General features: G+C 39.7%; 1 protein-coding gene across 1 annotated transcript in view; it reads right to left on the minus strand.

Moving 5' to 3' along the window:
* Positions 1 to 346: 346 nt before the first annotated feature.
* csrnp3 (cysteine-serine-rich nuclear protein 3) overlaps positions 347 to 19025 on the minus strand; it is a 51860-nt gene continuing 33181 nt past the window's right edge. Inside the window, exons 3-6 of the mRNA XM_007257990.4 lie at positions 15039 to 15215; positions 7834 to 8093; positions 5963 to 6259; positions 347 to 4115 (exon numbers count right to left, since the gene is read on the minus strand). Of these exons, the coding sequence (XP_007258052.3) occupies positions 2988 to 4115; positions 5963 to 6259; positions 7834 to 8093; positions 15039 to 15186 (1833 nt within the window). The 5' untranslated portion in view covers positions 15187 to 15215 and the 3' untranslated portion in view covers positions 347 to 2987. The remainder of the gene's footprint in view (positions 4116 to 5962; positions 6260 to 7833; positions 8094 to 15038; positions 15216 to 19025) is intronic.

Raw genomic sequence — 19025 nt, forward strand, 5'->3', positions numbered from 1 at the left:
AGCCTAACGTGGGCAGGTTTGCCACCCTTGGTTTAAAAGGATTATAACTTCAGATTCAGTTCATATTGGCACTAAAAAGCCAAGAGAAAGTGTAATATACTGAACTTAACAGACAGAGCTGTATATTTAGTATCATTTATATATTCAAAGTGATCTATAATAGTGCTATAGCTATATTTCACAATATATCTGCAAGAATCTCTCAGTAATTCAATTTAGACACAAATACTCTACATATATTATTATAGAAGCATAATACAGCACTATAAATCTCCCCTCCAGGCCCCAGTATAATAAAGATATAAGAAGAGTTTATTTATCAGAATCATAACACGAGAAGGTCGCCTTTAGCAAAGAAAGGTTTTATTCAATACATAGCTACTGTTTCAGGAAACCACAATAAATACACATTTCAATAGATCATTCATAATAAATACTGCAAACAGAATGTCCCGGGGATGCTAACTGGGCTGCAGTAGCTGGTGCTGCCTGTTCTCACAGCTTTAGCTTTAGCACTGCTAGCCCAGTTCAGGCTGTACATCTTTTCTACTCCACCAGAGATGAGGTTATATGAGCACTGTCAGTAAGTTAAAAGAGGTAAATGAAGAAAACATAAAAAAAAATACACAGACTGTAGAAACATTGTGACATTATCTTCAAGGCAAAACTGAAGTGTAAGGACTTTAGCTTATGACGCGACTCCACGTTTTCCTGTTCAGAGAAAAGGCAGAGTCGATTGTGACTGAAAATTAAAGGCATTCACTTTTGCTTCTGTGAGCCACAGCAAAGGCAATGTTCCAGTTGACCTTCCAAACTATCCTCTTCTAGGAACTTTCAATACTTCCCTTCGTTTGTTCAATGATTTAGCTAGCCTGCTTTGTTGTAGAAGATAGTTAACCCATTTATGGCCTTATTTCCTGTGAAAGGATCATGGCTGCGTCCAAAACCACATACCTGTTCTCCCATAGCCTAGCAGTCTAATATGTTAAAAATGATAAGAGCACACCAGCATAAGCAGTGTGTTCATTGGTGCATTTATTTCTCAAACCTGGTCCTGAATGAACTGCTGTCCTGTACCTTTTTTTTAATGCTTTCTCTGCTTTCTCCCAGACTAACACCTGGTCCTATCGAATCAGCCACTAATAAGCTGATTAACAGCCTACTGTTGAGTTAAAGTGGGTGTGTTAAAGCAGAAAAAGCACTAAAATGTGTAGGACAGTGGGTCTCCGGCTCCAGGGTTAATAAACACTGCATTAGAGAAGCAGGTAACAGTATGTAGGTTTGGATGCAGCCTGTGTTTCTATATACTTCTTGAGGTCAGGACAGTGTTTCTCCTGCACACTGGCAAAATCACTACAGGAATATGATTGTCCAATCCTTATGCTTTTTTTTTTTTTTCGTTTGAGAACCAACCTGAAAATCAGAAAACAGCCTACACATCCTCTAAACACTATAAAGAAAGCCACAAGATTTGTGCGTTAAATAAGACTTAATTTCAAGATGTATCAGTAAATGAACAATGAGGTTCATACCCAGCGAGTGAAGGACTGACCTCTGGTAAAATACCCTTTGGAAATGAACACAGCCGTTGCTTGTAGATTACCCATTTTAGTACAGTATTGCACTTGACAAACTAATTATCCTTCAACATTAATTTGCTCATATATAGACTGGAATTATTATCAAAATTAGTCTTTAGATATTAAGTGATCAGATAAGTCAATTTATTATATAAATACTATCAAATTGAATGTCTCTTTATCAGATCTTCCAGCATTCCTTAATCTGCAGTTCATATTAACATTTTAAAAAGGGAAACTATTTTATGCTGCCATACATTTCTTATTATAAATGTTCTGCACAGGAAATCAGAGCTCCTCACTAGACCTCTGCTCCTTCTCAGTATCAGTTCTGATAAAAAAAAAAACCTCGCTACAAATCTAATATTAGAAATATCACTTCTATTAGTGTATTTTACTCTTTGTTTCCATAGATTTCACAGTTTAATCATTTACACACTGCTATATTTCATAATTTAATTTCAAAGATACGCAATGCCTCGTAACAAGTAACTCAATGCTTTTCAAAGTGCATTTCATCATGTCCCTGTATAGCCCCAAAGATAATAGCTGGAAATGCTGAAATGAAGAACTCTTCTCTCTCTCACACTTCAGAACCTGAATGTTGTGATGAGCATTAAATAATGGTACAGTAAGAGAATAAGTCCACCTCGTCAGTGCTCTGCAAAACACTGTCCGCCATTCAGTGTGGCATCAGCCCCCTGGAAAAGTGCATCATTTCCATGAAATGTACTATATTCACAACTTAAATCTTGTGATTTTGGTATTGGAATCAAAAGGCAAAAACAGCAAACATTTCAAGAGCGGGCTTCATGCTTTTACGAATGCTTTAAAAGCATGATATATATATGTAACAACGAGAACTCAACTGTCTTTTTTTTTTTTTTTACAGTACATCAATGCAAATTCTTACAAAAACCATAAATTGGCAACGAAAGCTACAAAATAACATGCTTTTTTTATCAAAACGATTAAGTATACACATTTCTCCGAACATATTAATGAACAGCAATGTTTTTTTTTTGAACCACTGACACACAGACATAGAAAAGTTCTATCCACAATATCAGCTCAAAACTAGAACTTTTACTTCTGAAATACAAGATACATTGCACAAGCCTAAAGCTTACGGTTTATGTCTTCTGCTCTTCATTTGCACTTTAAATCACTGATTTTTTTTTTTCTGGCTTATTGAAAAATACATATGTATGAATCCTTCCATCTTGCTTTCACATGAGTGAGTCAATGTGTTTAAATGAAACTCCTTCGAGTGAAGGAACAAAGGCCATTCTTCCAGTCTGTGTGGTATCTGAACCAAATACGTCACTAGTACCTTACCAGTGAAACCATATAAGATGTATTTCTTCTTCTTCTTCTTCTTCTCCTGCGTGTGGGTGGTGTAGGTATCTAAACTGGCGTGGGCTCTGCAAAAGGCTCCAGCATTGGCGGGCCTTTCGTGGCGTCTGCTAATGAGGGAACCTCCTTTGGCTGCTCTACCACAAAACAGTTCCCGTTCGTCGTGTAGCCATCCTGCGTGTTATTGTTCAGATAGTTCTGGAACTCCATCTGACTCAGCTCTCCTGACTGGCTGTGGAAGTTCCCTTTTGACGGGACGCTGTGGTCCTGCTCCGGGTCGCAGCAGCCAATCACGGCCGAGGATCCGTTAGTGAGAGTGAAATGGTGATTGGCGTATTGGTCCTCGGGTGGCTGGGAGTAGTCAGTGTAATGCTCGGTGCTCATGCTAAAGGGTCCCTGTGCCATCACTCCATTAGAGTTGTTAACCCTGTCTTGGTATGACGTGGCATCTCCTCCATAGCTCTCGCTGGCCTGGCTGGCAGCAGCTAGAACTGAAGCCGCTGTGTTCTCCATCTGATAATACTCAGCCGAGGAGTTGATGAAGTACGAGTTTCCGTTGGCCTGGTTCTCCTGCGAGACTGCGTTCTCAGAGTAGCACATCACAGAAGATGCAGGAACTACGTCGCCATGTGACACAGGAACAGCACTCAGCCCATCCTCAAACTCCTCGGCTTTGTCTTCATCATTGTCAACGTCGTCATCTTCCTCCTCCTCAGAGTCGCTGTTGGCCAGGCTCTGCGTGCTCGAGTCTGACAGACTGCACAGACTGCTGCTCTCATCCTCCTCGTCTTCTTCATCTTCGTTTTCATCATCATCTTCCTCTTCTTCTTCCTCCTCCTCTTCCTCCTCCTCCTCTTCTTCTTCCAGGGCCTCGTCCATGTGGTCTACAGCTTGTAGGTGCATGATGGCGCTCTGCTGGACTGGATCGGACAGAGAGTATTCCAGGGCATGCTGGCCGGATGCCAGTGGGCTGCAGTGGCCGTTGGTGTCGCTGTGATACCCGCTGGCAGCGGTGGCAGGGGCGGAGCTTTGCTGCTGCTCCCGGCTCTTCTCCAGCTCCAGCTTCATGATGGTGTGTAGGAAGTGCGTGCGCACGCGGATGGGGTTGAACTCGATCCGGCCGGCTGCGTTACTGCAGCCCTCTTTAGTGCAGCCACAGGGGAAAGACATGCGGTCCACCTGCACACAAAGAACAACATGACTATGGATGGATGGATGCATGGATGGATTTATAACATTATATCTCGTATTACATCAAAATTGTATCAGTGTCATGATTTGTGATTTGTTAGATTATTGGCATGGGGCTAACATACTAGCTGGTAGCATGAGCGTGACTTGTGACAAATCCCATTTTTCTTTTTTGTACCCTTACCCCTTGTTTTTGAGTGTAATCCTTCCTCTTAGAACTTCCTCTTAGTTACAGGAGAAGGGGTGAAATCCTCCCCCTAAGAATTGGGACAACCCCTCAAGCCCCCGATACAGATATATTTGGCATACTTTAGCAGTGAAGCACTAAAGTTCAGCAACCTAGCTGCTAGTTAACTAATTTACTTAAGAGCACTGTGCTGTATGTCTTCAGAAAGGGGGCAGGTAGTGCAGAAATTATTATAATAATGTCCATTCCTTAATTCTGCTTTAAATAAAAGCTAATTTCATCTCCACATCACTATTATTTTCTTTATTTTTCCCTTCCATCTTAACTGCTGCAGTCTCTGCTGTCTGCTGCACCATTTAAGGTGGAATTGGAAAGTTAGCTAGCTACTTAGATTAACTACTAGCGATTTTTTTGGGTTTGCTATGGAAAAAAATGCAGAAAAACCATCAAAACTACACATTAAACTATGGTAATATATGTGAATATATGGTATGTGTGGTAATATGTTAATATACTGAGGTCAGTCGGTGGCATTTATAATACTCCAAAATACACTAGGATTTAATTAGTAGCCTAACCATTGACTATAATAAATAAAACCAGAGTGAAACTTAAACAGACTGATCCATTGTTTAGCCTAGCACTCACTCTGGTTCAGTTTATTAAAATTATAATTAAAACAGTGATAAAAACGCTAAAAGTAAAATCACTATTTATTCATTCAGCATTTATTTAGATTATTTTCAGTAAGGACTGTCATCAATGTGTGTCGGTGAGTAGTTTCATGTAGTAATACCACAATGTGGCAAAGATGATCCTGAAGAAATTTGAATTTGCTGTGTAAAAACTCATTCTCCATCTGAACGCAAACTTTAGCGGTATTCCCAACACACTTGTGTTTTTAAGGCTGTTTTACACTTGATGTGTTGCAAAAGCCGCAGCCGCCTGCATGGCTAAAATACGCCTCTCAGATCCAGAGATCTGTCTGATCTGTCACTGGGCGAATCTGATTATTTTTGCATTCACATCGGTACGCCAGAGATTCGCCGGAATGCTATCAGCCCTCTGTTCAGCCCCTTCTTCTTACTGAGGATTTAATAAAATATTTAAATTAAGACACTATTGTACTGTACTAAATTATGGATTGTATTAAGTCATTATACCCTGGGATAACACCACCCTGTGTCTAGCTCAAAAAAATAAAAGGGAACTCAACATGAAACCTCACCAATTTAGGCCAAGTTGTCAGCATGGGGCCTCTTAAGCTAAATTAACACTTTTTATCAGCTCAATCTGTGTCTGTTATTTTAAGCTTGATGTCTTAATTTTATCAGGCCTTATCTCAATTAAACATTATCTTTAACATCTTAATCTGTATCCTAATGTGTCAGTTTGCCATTTAGTATTTTCTGTACTTTACCATAGAACATCCCTTATAACAGTGGTTCTCAAACATGTTCCTGGGGGCAACCTGCCCTGCACATTTAGTGCCTTTTCTTCCCTAAACACTCCTGATTCATCTAACAGGGAAACCACCAAAATGTGTTCAGAGCAGGGTGCCTTCAGGACCAGGGTGAAGCAACACTGACTTGCAGCAGTGGGTAAATTAATGACTCTAGATGTCTGATATATATATAATCATGTGTACCTGACACTTGATGCCTGCCAGGCTGCAGGCGCAGGTCTCTGGGTCACAGAAAAGTCTGCAGTCACAGCCGCAATCCTCTCTGGACACTCGGATGGCCCTCAGCTCATGCTTCTCCTCCACATCGATCTTCTTGACTCCAGACGAGCGCAGCAGGGCTCTGCGCTTCTTGGTGGTCAGTGGCTGGAGGAAGAAGTACTCGTCCACTTCGGTGTTGTCCAGGTCCAGGTCATCATCTGAGATGTCATCTAGTGTGAGAGCATTGGCTTCTTCTGATTCCACAGAACCATTTTTAGTCAGCTAAAAAAAGATGGGCAATTCAGTGTGTTAGTTACTGCTTGAAGTTTTACTAAAATGTTTATTACATACACAACATGCTGCTTAATTTAAAGGGCCCTATATGTAAAATAAAATATCTTTGATAACAAAACCAATTTTGGTTATCCAATTGTCCCACCCCTTTGTGCGTCCCCATCACCAGTGGCACCTACGACCCTTGGAGGATGCGGACGAGCACACGCCTCCTCCGACACGTGTAAAGTCAGTCACCCCTTTTTTCAAGCTGCTGCTAATTAATCATTGCCTGAGCAGCCAGCGCGCTCGGAGGAAAGCACAGCGGCTAGGTTACGATTCATCCGCTCACAGACACCTCGTGCCGCCAGGTGCCACATTAAGCGTGATATGGGGGGGGGGGGAGCGCCATCTACCCACCTGGAGGGAGCAAGGCCAATTTTGCTCCCTCTGAGCACCGGCAGCTGATGGCAAAGCTGCTTGAGCAGGGGTTCAAACCTGCGACCTCCCGCTCATAGTGGCAGCGCATTAGGCCGCTGGACCACTCGGCGCCCCAGAGTGATTAATTTTAACCATTTGTTTTTATTCATGTTGATTTTTTCTTGATGATTATAACTTACAGCCAATGAAAACCCAATAATCAGTTTCTCGGAAATTTTGAATATTTTATAAGACCTTTTGGCAGTGTGGGCAGTCTGCCAAGTCCTGCTGGAAAATGAAATTTGGACTTAATAATAAAACACAGTGAATCAACACCAGTAATGACATGTCTCTTCAAACCATTACTGATTGGTGAAAACTTCACACCAGACCTCAAGCAGCTTGAACTGTGTTTCTCTCCACTCTTCCTCCAGACTCTTGTCCCCCAGATTCCAAATTAAATGCAAAATGTACTGATGGTCAGTACTGATGGTTTGGAAAGTCATGTCATCTGCTGGTGTTGGTCGACTGTGTTATACCAAGTCCAGATTTCATTTTCCAGCAGGACTTGGCAGACTGCCCACACTGCCAAAAGTACCAATTGGTCTTATATAAAATTCAAATTTCCTGAGAAACTGATTTTTGGGTTTTCACTGGCTGTAAACCATAATCATTAACAATAAATAAATAAATAAACCCTTAAAATAGATCACTCTGCACAACACATTTACATGTTCAGCAAATAGCAGGTTCTTAACCATTAATGCTTAAGTCATAAGTGCTACAGTCTTTCATTTTACTCTGTTGAAAATAGCAATGAGAACATAGGTCATTTACATATCATATAAAGGCCCAGTAACAAAAAATGTTTTAAATTACAGAGGTGGAGAAATGTTTGTTTTTTCTTTAGTTTTTTCTTTTTTTTTTTAATAAAATAATATGAAAAACATCATACATGGACCTTAAATTAAATGCAAGAATGCAATGCAAGTGCAGGTCTAACATATACTGTGTGTTTAAGAACAGACTGTAGCTGTGTCTATTTTACTGAGCCTCCTGTAATTTTTTTTTTTTTTTCTTGCCATTCAGGTATGAAAAAAATATTTTGCACAGATAACACTAATTTATCCTATATCCTTTCTGTATATGTTCCTGGGTCCTACCCTGAGTTTGATGGAGTTGAGTTTCTCCTCTTTCAGGTGGTCTCTCAGCATGTCCCTGTGTATGCGCTCCTGCTCGTTGGCAAACTCGCCCAGTGTGTACTGCCGGATAGAGCTGTGTCTGCTGGACATGCCCAGGGTGCTGCCCCCCTGGCTGGGAACGCTGGTGAAGCCCTGCCGCCGGCTGAAATAGTACACGGTCACTTTCTCGAAATGCACCCGGCGAGTTCTCATCCGCTTTTCTCGCTTCAGGATGGAGGACGCTGGAAAGAACACAAATAGACTCTAATCAAACTCAAGGTCCTTTATAGCCATTGTGGATCTATGAGAAACAATAAACAATTATTAGTTGTTTAGTAGAGTATGAGGAAAGAAAGAGGTGTAAACTATGATTATTACATATTACATATTAAGTATTATTAATTGCTTTTTTATCCAAAAGCAGTGTGTAAGACTGGTGGAGAAGAACATGCCAAGATGCATGAAAACTTTGATTTAAAAAACAGGGTTATTCAATCAAATATTGATTTCTAAACTATTAAAACCTTATGAATATGAACTTGTTTTCTTTGCATTATTTGAGGTCTGAAAGCTCTGCATCTTTTTTTTGTCATTTCAGCCATTTCAAATTTTCTGCAAATAAATTATTTTCAATGACAATATTTTTATTTGAAATTTGAGAGAAATGTTGTCCATAGTTTATAGAATAAAACAACAATGTTCATTTTACTCAAACATATACCTATAAACAGCAAAATCAGAGAAACTGATTCAGAAACTGACGTGGTCTCTTATTTTTTTATACTGTTTGTATATTTTTAAATGTCATATCCTTAGCCTAGCTCAACAGTTACATTGCAGACAACATTTTGAACAGTGATGGACAGACAGACAGAGACAGACAGACAGAGACAGACAGACAGACAGACAATAGCCTCCAACATTTCTATTACAGTTTTTTTTTTTTGTCTTTGTCTTCAAAGCATCTTTTACTCTATCAAATCATCCCATAAAATGAATCCCATAGATCATAACATCCACCCACACCTGAGTACCAGCATACTCTGTTTTCCTGCACCCTCATAATAATCTCCACTAGCTCCTTTAAGAACCTGTGTGCCTGTGGCTCTCACTGTTTGGCCATTTAAAGAGGGAGGAGGGAGGCATCAGTGTAAATACACCCAGCATAAATATCTCTCGTCCCGGCCTTAATATCCACAGAGTTTCCCACAGCCTCTCCGTGTGCTCTCCTCATGTCAGACACACACAGGACAAATAGAAACCATCTGTTCCTCCAGCACTCCCTCCACAAGCACGAGGACAATACATTTCATTACAGACACAAGCGCACCGCACTCTCACTTTCTCACAGCTTGAGGAAGCACAGACTGCAGCATCAGCCTCGCAGAGCAGATTTTACTAAAGCTTCTACATAAGCTTCCCTGTATAAGCCCAGAAAATATGAAAAAAGCAATAAAATAGGTGGTTACTGTTCTGGTACAGATCAATTCACTACACAATCTCTTGCCAAAAATGAAGAGCAACTGGCTTTTGTCTGTAGCTTTTCTCTGCTACTGTGATTAGCTGGTGTCTGTCTGTCAGGTTATCAGAGCTGGGCTGAATACTTTGAGAAAGTAGTGATGACTGAATACCTGTGTTCATCAAAGCTACTTGACACAATGAGAACGTATTGTTAGTTATGTTACATATTTGCTATATAATAAAAACAGGTTTTAGGAATGCTAAACAGCACAGTACAAATAAATGTTGAGCATTTTTACTAGTCCAATTATCATTATAATATGTATAAGCCAAATTATATAAAATTTACTTATATACAGACTGCATTAATAATATCATCATTGTATTAGTTTTTTGCCATATATAGTTTATCACAAAATAAATCATATTGCATATTTCTTCCAATATCATGCAGGTCTAATATACAGCTCTGGAAAAAAATAAATCACTTAAAAATGGTGAGTTTCTTTGATTTTACCAAACTGAAAACCTCTGGAACATAATCAAGAGGAAGATTGATGGTCAAAAGCCATCAAACAAAGCTGAACTGCTTACATTTTTGCACCAGGAGTGGCATAAAGTTATCCAAAAGCAGCGTGTAAGACTGGTGAAGGAGAACATGCCAAAATGCATGAAAACTGTGATTACAAAACAGGGTTATTCCATCAAATATTGATCTCTGAACTCTTTATGAACTTTATGAATATGAACTTGTTTTATTTGCATTATTTGAGGTCTGAATGCTCTGCCCGTTTTTTGTTATTTCAGCCATTTTTCATTTTCTGTAAATAAATGCTCTAAATGACAATACTTTTAATTGGAATTTGGGAGAAATGTTGTCTGTAGTTTATAGACTAAAACAACAATGTTAATTTTACTCAAACATATACATATAAATAACAAAATCAGAGGAACTGATTGAGGAACTAAAGAAGTCTCTTCATTGAATCTTTTAAAAACATTGCTGAGTGTACTGACTATATCCCCAATACATCAGTCACATCCCGCCAGTTCTTTCTTAAAAAAAACTACTCAGAATAATCATTCCTTTTTAATTTAGTGAATTTGATATAAAAGATGGGGTTTAAAAAAATGGAACAGGAAGGTTTTTTTCTCATTTTTTCTAGAGCTGCATCTACACAATCACACACATTCTGTAATTTGCCAAAGACTACCAGTATTCCTGGATATAGTGGCAGAACAACAAAACATTTAATCAAAGCTTGTTAAAAAATACATATACAAACCATGAACTGAACTGGCTTATTTTTACAGCAGGCACTTTTGAAGACAAGTTTTTTCATTTTGTAATATAAGTATTGTGTAACTGACTATAAAGCTAGTAGGTCTATAATTTTCTGTAAAGGTATCCTCTTCAGAGTCAAACATTAATGATTGCTACATGTCGCTGCACTGAAATAGTTTATTTTAAACATGATTTTGTTCCAAATGCAGACACTTCATCTGGGTATTCTGAATATATCCCAAATACATTAGTCACAATCTCAAACCTGCTAGTTCTTTTGGATTAACACTTTTCTAAAAATACTACTCAGAATAATAATATGTGTTAAAGCAGATCAAGACTGAGTTTGTTGTTCTGATATCTCCATGTTTGCAGTACCTTTAGAATCTGCACCATTAGCAGCACCACAGTTGCTCAGGGAACCAGCAAATGCTGTTTTAGATAAAAACACCAGACACAGTTTTTGTTAAATGAATATATAGGACTTTGCATGAATGGCAGCAGAAGTACAGTAATGTCATTTATTACAATATTTTGTCCCCTCCTCACTCTTTTAAAAGAAAAAACATGAAGCTATATTTTTAAAGTTTGGAAAACATTAAATATTCATTATTAAAAATATATATATTATGGGCGCCAAGTGGTCCAGCAGTCTAAAGCGCTGCCACTATGAGCAGGAGGTTGCAGGTTCAAACCCCAGCTCATTCAGCTTTGCTATCAAGCTCAGACGGAGCAAAATTGGCCCTGCTCCCTCCGGGTGGGTAGATGGCACTCTCTCCCCACATCATTAAAGGGTAATGTCCACAGCACAGGGCGTCTGTGAGCTGATGTATCAGAACCGAGCTGCTGTGCTTTCCTCCATCAGCAGCAGCTCGAAAAGAAGCAGTGGCTGGCTTCACATGTATCGGAGGAAGCATGTGTTAACTTTCCTGGTGTGTTGAGGCATTACTAGTAATAGGGGGAGTCCTAATGAATGGGTTGGGAAATTGGCCGTGTAAATTGGGGAGAAAATATATATTATTCTTGTTTCCATAAAGTTTTTTTTTTCTTCTAACTGGTCGTGTTGTGTAAGGACAACATTGTGATGCAAATCTTTAGAACATTACTTTTGTAACACTACAGCTTATCCTTCATTGAATCTTTTAAAAACATTGCTGAGTGTACTGACTATATCCCCAATACATCAGTCACATCCCGCCAGTTCTTTCTTAAAAAAAAATACTCAAAATAATCATTCCTTTTTAATTTGGTGAATTTGATATAAAAGATGGGGTTTAAAAAAAATGGAACAGGAAGGTTTTTTTCCACCAGCAGTTCATATCTGGTGCATATAAACTTCCAATCATTTTTAATGAGGGGATAAGAGTGTCACAAAACATTAAACAGCGAGGAGGTGTGATGGGGCTCTTAAAATTAAGTGCCTCTCCAGATGGTGGGACGAGGAGCTGGAGATTGGAGATTTGTTAGAGAGCTGCGTGAATGATTGGCAGGCCTGAAGCAAAGGTCTTCTAGCCTTTCTTCAACAAGGTTCCACATCTGCTGATTCCGTCACTGTGACTGTTGCATTCATATTAGGGCGTGCCCTGATATAAAAATGCCATAATGTCATAATAATTGCATCATATTTTATGTTAGTTTGTCAATATTCTGGTATAAACCATACTGTTTTAAAATGGCACATGAATAGAAGAATACTGTAACTTTAAAGCAACATATTTAATTTATAACATAAACTTAGGCATAGGCTCTGAGTGGTCCAGCGGGCTTAGCACTGCCACTATGAGCAGGAGATTGCTGGTTCGAATCCTGTTCATGTAGCTTGCCATCGGCTACCGGAGCCCTGAGAGAGCACAACTGGCCTTGCTCTCTCTGGGTGGGTAGATGACACTCTCTTCCTACATCACTCCAAAGGGTGATGTCGCTCAGTACAAGGCGTCTGTGAGCTGATGTATCAGAACCGAGTCGCTGCGCTTTCCTCCGAGTGCGCTGTGATGCTACTCGGCAATTCTGCATCAGTAGCAGCTCGAAAAGAGGTGGTGGCTGACTTCACATGTATCGGAGGAGGCATGTGCTAGTCTTCACCCTCCTGGTGTGTTGGGGCATCACTAGTGATAGAGGAGGGATGAAGTCCTAATGAGTGAGTTGGGTAATTGCCCGTGTAAATTGGAGAAAAAAAGGGGAAAAAAATGTACTTAAGCATAAGCAGGAATACAGAAACATGTTTACAGTAAGATCCTGGTGCCGTTAGTCAGTGTTTAGCATACAGAAGAGTATATAACAGAGAGGACAGTGAAAATCACAGCACTGCACTTGTCTGCACTGCATGACTGGAAGTCATACTGAACTCCCAGCAGACCTCACTGTCTGCACTAGCCACTGTGGGAAGACCTCTGGGACCCGTTCCTTCCCCGCTGAAAGAACTCCTCTCCCGGCTCTGTACCAGCACAGAAGCCAGGCACTGCCAGCCTATTAGCACTGGACTAACAACCTGAGCCCTGCCAGCCGCCTTTGGTGTTATTAATCATTAATGAGCCCCACCGTCAGGCAGTTAGCTAGCGTCAGCCATGCAAGGGCAGCGGCTACCTATGAGCGCGCTAGGCTATGTGATGAGCAATGGGGGATAGGTTTACTCAGCTGTGCCTTTTTCTTAGAAACCCACATACTCCTTCTCTGAACTCAGTGAGGGGCGGATCACAGATTCATTGCTGTAGCTTTGCCTGCCGCAGCTCTGAATCACACATGGCTAGATTGGCCCCGGCCTTCCCGCAGAAGCTCTTAATGAGAGACAGCTCTGGGTTTTTATTGCAGGGACAGTTTATTATAACATCAGAACCCTCTCAAAAACTGCTCAGCGCGACACAATCCCTTTAAATCTGATGTAATGAGAGTGGCACTGTCCAGCAGGATAGATTCACTGAGTGTGTTTTTTTCACAGCCTTCGCAATAAGTGATGTTTTTAGGACGGCACGCTCTCTGCTCTATGCTTACCTGCTCTCTCTGGTTTATGAAGTCGAATTCCAGAAAACAAAATCAAGCACAGGGTGCAGCCACTGTGACTGAACTGTGACTCATTGTGTTGAGTTGTGTTAATTTACATGTATTGTGATAAAGGATATCTTACTGCAGGCTCACAATAGACCACGGTAAAAATCTATATTAAATTGTAACGCTAAATTCAGCACACTGGACCACATTACCACAATCATTTATTGACAAAATGCCTTCTTTTCTCTTGATTTTTCTTTCTTTTTCCATTTTTTTAAAGAACATTTTAATGAATTAGTTTAACTTATATTTATTTATTTAGTCTCCTAATTAAATTTGACCTTTTCTGTTTTCCAGGCATTATTAAAAAAAGTTAATCATTTAAACATTTATTTAGAATTATTTATTTATTATCAGTGTATAATCAGAAAATATTCGATCTGTAGGTTTTTGGTGAAAATGTGCAAATGCACAAACCACGCTAAAAAGTACTTTTAAACATGCATTGGGGTGTGCTGTTTTTTAAGGAATGGATGGACGAATTTGGTGACTTTAGCAAGGATTGTTGTGCTTTCTTCAGTTCTAATGCTTTATTTGTTTTACCTATGCATAAATGAGCAGATAAAGACTGAGTTCTGATGTTGTTTTGAAATTTCCATGTTTGCAGTAGCTCTAGTATCAGCACCATTAGCAGTACCGCAATACGCGGTTACTCAGGGAACCAGCTATTGCTGTTGACAGCAGAAGCACACTGATGTCATTTATTATAACATTTTCTCCCCTACCCACTCACTCAGGAACGGACACTACTACTTTCAATTTAAAAGAAAAATGCAAAGGACTGCAGCTTTAAATAAATGCTTGAAAGTTTGGTAAACATTAAATGTTTATTAATCTATATATTATTACATAACATTATTAAATATTATTAGATCAATACTGGATAAGGCCCTCAACCAAAAATCATAAATTATAATATTTGTATTTGTTATATTGTAGTTACTATCACTGTTCTATAGTATTTAATGTCTATGCACATTGTCTTCTGTCTTATCTATATTATTTTTGTACTGTTCTGTGTCTCTAGTAGCCAACAGTGTCAACAGTGCTTAAACTGAACTGGTATAACGGCCAAATAACTAAATATGACTAAATAAATAATAAATAAATAATTAAATTAAATGCAACTGTAAATTGTGAACAAAATCGACCCGACTGATTCAGTATTTTATTTTTAAGGAGCTTCAAAAAGCAGGTCTAGCTTCAGAATCAGGAACATCAGGTTGGATCCTGAATGTCCGTGCTGAATCATTGCTAAATGTACAAACGGTCTGCTATTTCCTGCTAAGCTATCTCCCAAGGTATCACAATAGCTGCAGAGGAACACTCATGCTTTTGTGCAATGATGACTGTGATGACGTTGATGACGTTGATGACAACAGCGAGGATGACTCACGTGTGAAGCGAGAGGCCGAGGGGTTGACGCTGTCACTGCTGTCTCCACTCTCGCTGCTCGATATCTCTTCCTCCTCGGACTCCCTTAGCGACGAGCATGGAGACGCCCCCTCCACCTCCTCAAACTTCCTCTTCAGTATTCCACTCATGGCTGCCAGCAAACCACACCTGTGTGTGTCTGAGAGAGAGAGAGAGAGAGAGAGAGAGAGAGAGAGAGGGGGGAAAGGAACAGAAAGATGCTTTAATATCCCGCTTATGTCGACTTCAATTCTCAAAGCACTCAATTAGCAATGGGCAACACTACACACTTCCTCCCTGCCTCCTTCTCTGTCTCTATCTGCTCTTCTCCTCCCTCCCTGATGTTCCCTGGCTAATTGATCACCTTGCCACAAAGGGCCTCAGATGGAAAGGGAAGGGGAGGGGAGGGGGGGGGTGTACTAATTGAATGCTACCTCCAAGTTCCAGGAAGTGAGTTTAGTCTGCCTCTGATTGAGCGGCCGGGACGCTCGAGTAGAGTTTCCATAGCTTCTCCCCATGTAGTCATAAAAAAAAGCATCAGCTCCAAGAATTTATTAATCGCAGGAGTACAATAGCAGTGAAATGAAATAACACAAGACTTATAGGCTTAGCAGTGGGTTTTAAAACACGCCCCAGGCAGAGAAATACGGCAAAGTACAGAAAGCTGCAGTAAATAATTAGAAGCTTCGTAAAAACACAATCACACACAAGCTGTTCACGGTTTCTCAGTTCATTTCATAGACCAACCAAGAGCAGATGAATGATCACAGGATAAATGTGGGTGCTAGGCCTTTCAAAAGAACCATTTTTCTTTTGCACGATATATTGCCCCCACAAAAAATTGCCATACACAAAATTACTGTCATTTTAAACCCATTTAATAACAATAATTAAGACACATAATAATACATTTAATGAGTGGTGAATCTTTTCTGTTAGTAACCTCTAAATTAAATTGCGATCAGAAAAAATGATCACGATTATGTGCATTTATTGTATAGTCACTCTATAAAGTAGCTGACAGGCCTAAGAATGTTAAGAATGGATATGGAAACATAAACTATTAAAACGCCACATTTCAAAGCATTAATCAACATATTACATCAATGACATCATTTCTCTTTTGGACATAATATGAATCTAGCCGTTTTATTTTACATTGTGTCAATATTTCATGGTAAATATGTATGGCCAATACAAATGCTCCAAAATGAACTATAATATACTTTTTTTCTGTTTACGTCCATTAAATATTCAAATGTTTTGTCATAGTCAAAAAAATAAACATTTTGGAGATACAAGGTTTTTGCGTGATAGAGACAATATATGAACAAGAGAAGCTTAAGAAGCTAAATGCTAATACATGCAAACATATTAGCTTGTAAAAATGAAATAAATGGGGAAATGTAGCTTAGTGTAATGTGTTCATATTATGAGTAAGTTCTGTTATTGATATTTCTGGTGTATAACATAAATCAGTGAAGGAAAATGCGATAAATGCAATCCATTGATTTATACTGTGAGATACACTGCCATGGCAGACTAGTCCAATTATTATTACACAGAAGAAACATTAAATGCCTGCAAAGCTTTGGAATTTTTTTCTTTTAAACACTTCCTAACAATCATAATCAATTTACATACTACCCCATGACTTCTGGCGTGTCAGTGTAGACTGAACTGTATGCGAGCACTGTCATCTTTTCATACATAACCAGTCTGTACTCTGCAATCTTCTAAGAGTTCAGTTCCCCAAAATCCCTGCTGCCAAAAATATTTGGCAAAAAAATCCCTAAAACCTGAGACTGAGGTGTTTCTCTGTGGATTCACAGCCAGGAACTTCATGTTTAACTAATATCTCCATAGTTTACAACACGGTACTGCAAGAAAAGCTTTTCCTGGGTAGAACGAAGGTCCCGGCCGGTGGAGAATGATAATCACCTCTATAGTATTTTGGGATTTTTATTAAAAGCATTGATGAATGGATGAGGTAAAATTACCAAGCCTTATAAATCAATGGAATTATCAAGTATTAATCAGCTCATAATTATGTTAGCAGCACACCATTAGTAATCATGGCTGAAATCTCCAGAGCGTTTTGTCAACCTTTTGTTATGTAGATGAGCCAGATCCTGCACTGATTTCCAAAATCTGCAGCAGAGCAGAGCAGAGAACACCCTGACTGTTAACCCACCTCTCCCTCTCTCTCTCTCTCTCTCTCTCTCTCTCTCTCTCTCTCTCTCCATCTTCCAGTCTCTCTCTCTCTCTGTCTCTCTGTCTCAATCCAGAACCAAAATAGCCCCTATGATGAGAAAGCTGCAGGAGAACAAATGGGGGGGGAAAAAAAACTCTATTTAAAAATAAAAAACAGCAGAGATTAGCAGCGTGCTAGGCTGTGTGGCAAGTGGCAGCCCGGCTGGCTGGTTTGAGAGGGATGTGCTGCTGTATTGTGCATGTGGTGAGGCTATCGGCTGATTACTGAAGCCCAGGCAGAGAGTGGGGTGCGCTGGGGCAGCCTCTCAGCACAAGCCTATTGTTCTTCTGTGTGTGCTGATGGAGACAGGGAGGAAGGGAGAGAGAGGGAGAGTGAGAGAGGGGGGGGGCAGCTGGAGAAAATCCAAACCACAGCATACAGCACTGCTGTGGAATGTCTAGCATTTTCCCTTTGGTACAGAAGTTGCTTTTCTTACAGGCTGTGTTCTACAGTAGGTATGTGCTGATACAGTTTCACATCATGATAATCACCAATTTTATCGTATTTTTCTATCAATAAATCTACCGTCAATTTCTCGTCTATTTTCATACACAAGGCACACTGGAGTATATGGCGCATTATGTGACACTAGTAAGGAACAGGGGTGTCGCCATGGCACCTTCAATGAGAAGCATGTCTTTCATTTCCCCAAGATGTTTGTTTAGTAGGTACTATAGATAGCAGACTGGGTATGACCATGAGCTGTAAAGGTTTCAGACCAGTAACCTCAGATTGTATATAAAAAAAGAACTGGGGGCTCTAAATGGTCCAGTGGAATAAGGTGCTGTCAATCATGATCCAAGAATGCTGGTATGAATCCCAGATAATGCTAAAAAGTCTTTTACACCCTCTTGTGGATGGCTACACTATAGATTTTAACCAGGTCCAATCCCATGCAAGTAAACAGAGCACCAAGGAAACTTTAATTTTAAATTACACACATAATATTTTTTTATTTATTTCGAGATACTTAAAAACATCACTGTGTGGTAATTACATTCACTCATTCACCAGCCATGCACACTCTTGGTACAGAAACAGACAGAGCTTGCCACTAAGAAATATGGGTGGGCTTCAGGCAATCACATGATCTTGCTTCATTTTGCTTTAAAATATCACTATGGGAGTGAACAGGTATGGACTATCTACTCTAATGTACACTCTAATGTACAGTCTGTCAATATCACACCAAAACAGCTGCACAAACATCACATAACGAACTGGATCACAATGTAATGGTATACTGGGACTTCTGAGCTACTCTGCATTTCTTTGGTGGGCTCCCAAAGGGCCACCCACCTAAGCTCTGGCCCCATCCCCAGCAGATTGTGAGTTCTATCCTTTGCAATGCCACAGCTGTCCATGGTTTTGGCCTCTCTGTCCCCCAATCACTCAGCGCAATGCTAGCCAACACACACGTCTGTTAGCTGGCACTGGCTGTTAGTGTTCTTCTCGCTGTCCAGCAGATCAAAAAGATGTGGTCACTGGGTTCAAGTGATTCTTGACCAGTACCTCAACTGGTCGTAAGCCTTAACTAGGGAGAAAAGTGGGTGAAAATATAGGTTGATCTACAACCCAACTAAAAAGTGTTTTTTAATTTATTTGTAGACATGTATTGGCAAGAACCATGATGCATATCATGATACAAGGGTTATAATTCAATATATCACAATATATTGAGATACAGTAAACAAGGGGACATATTATGAGTGTTTA

Source organism: Astyanax mexicanus, chromosome 11 (assembly GCF_023375975.1).
Source record: "Astyanax mexicanus isolate ESR-SI-001 chromosome 11, AstMex3_surface, whole genome shotgun sequence".
NCBI classification, from domain to species: domain Eukaryota; kingdom Metazoa; phylum Chordata; class Actinopteri; order Characiformes; family Acestrorhamphidae; genus Astyanax; species Astyanax mexicanus.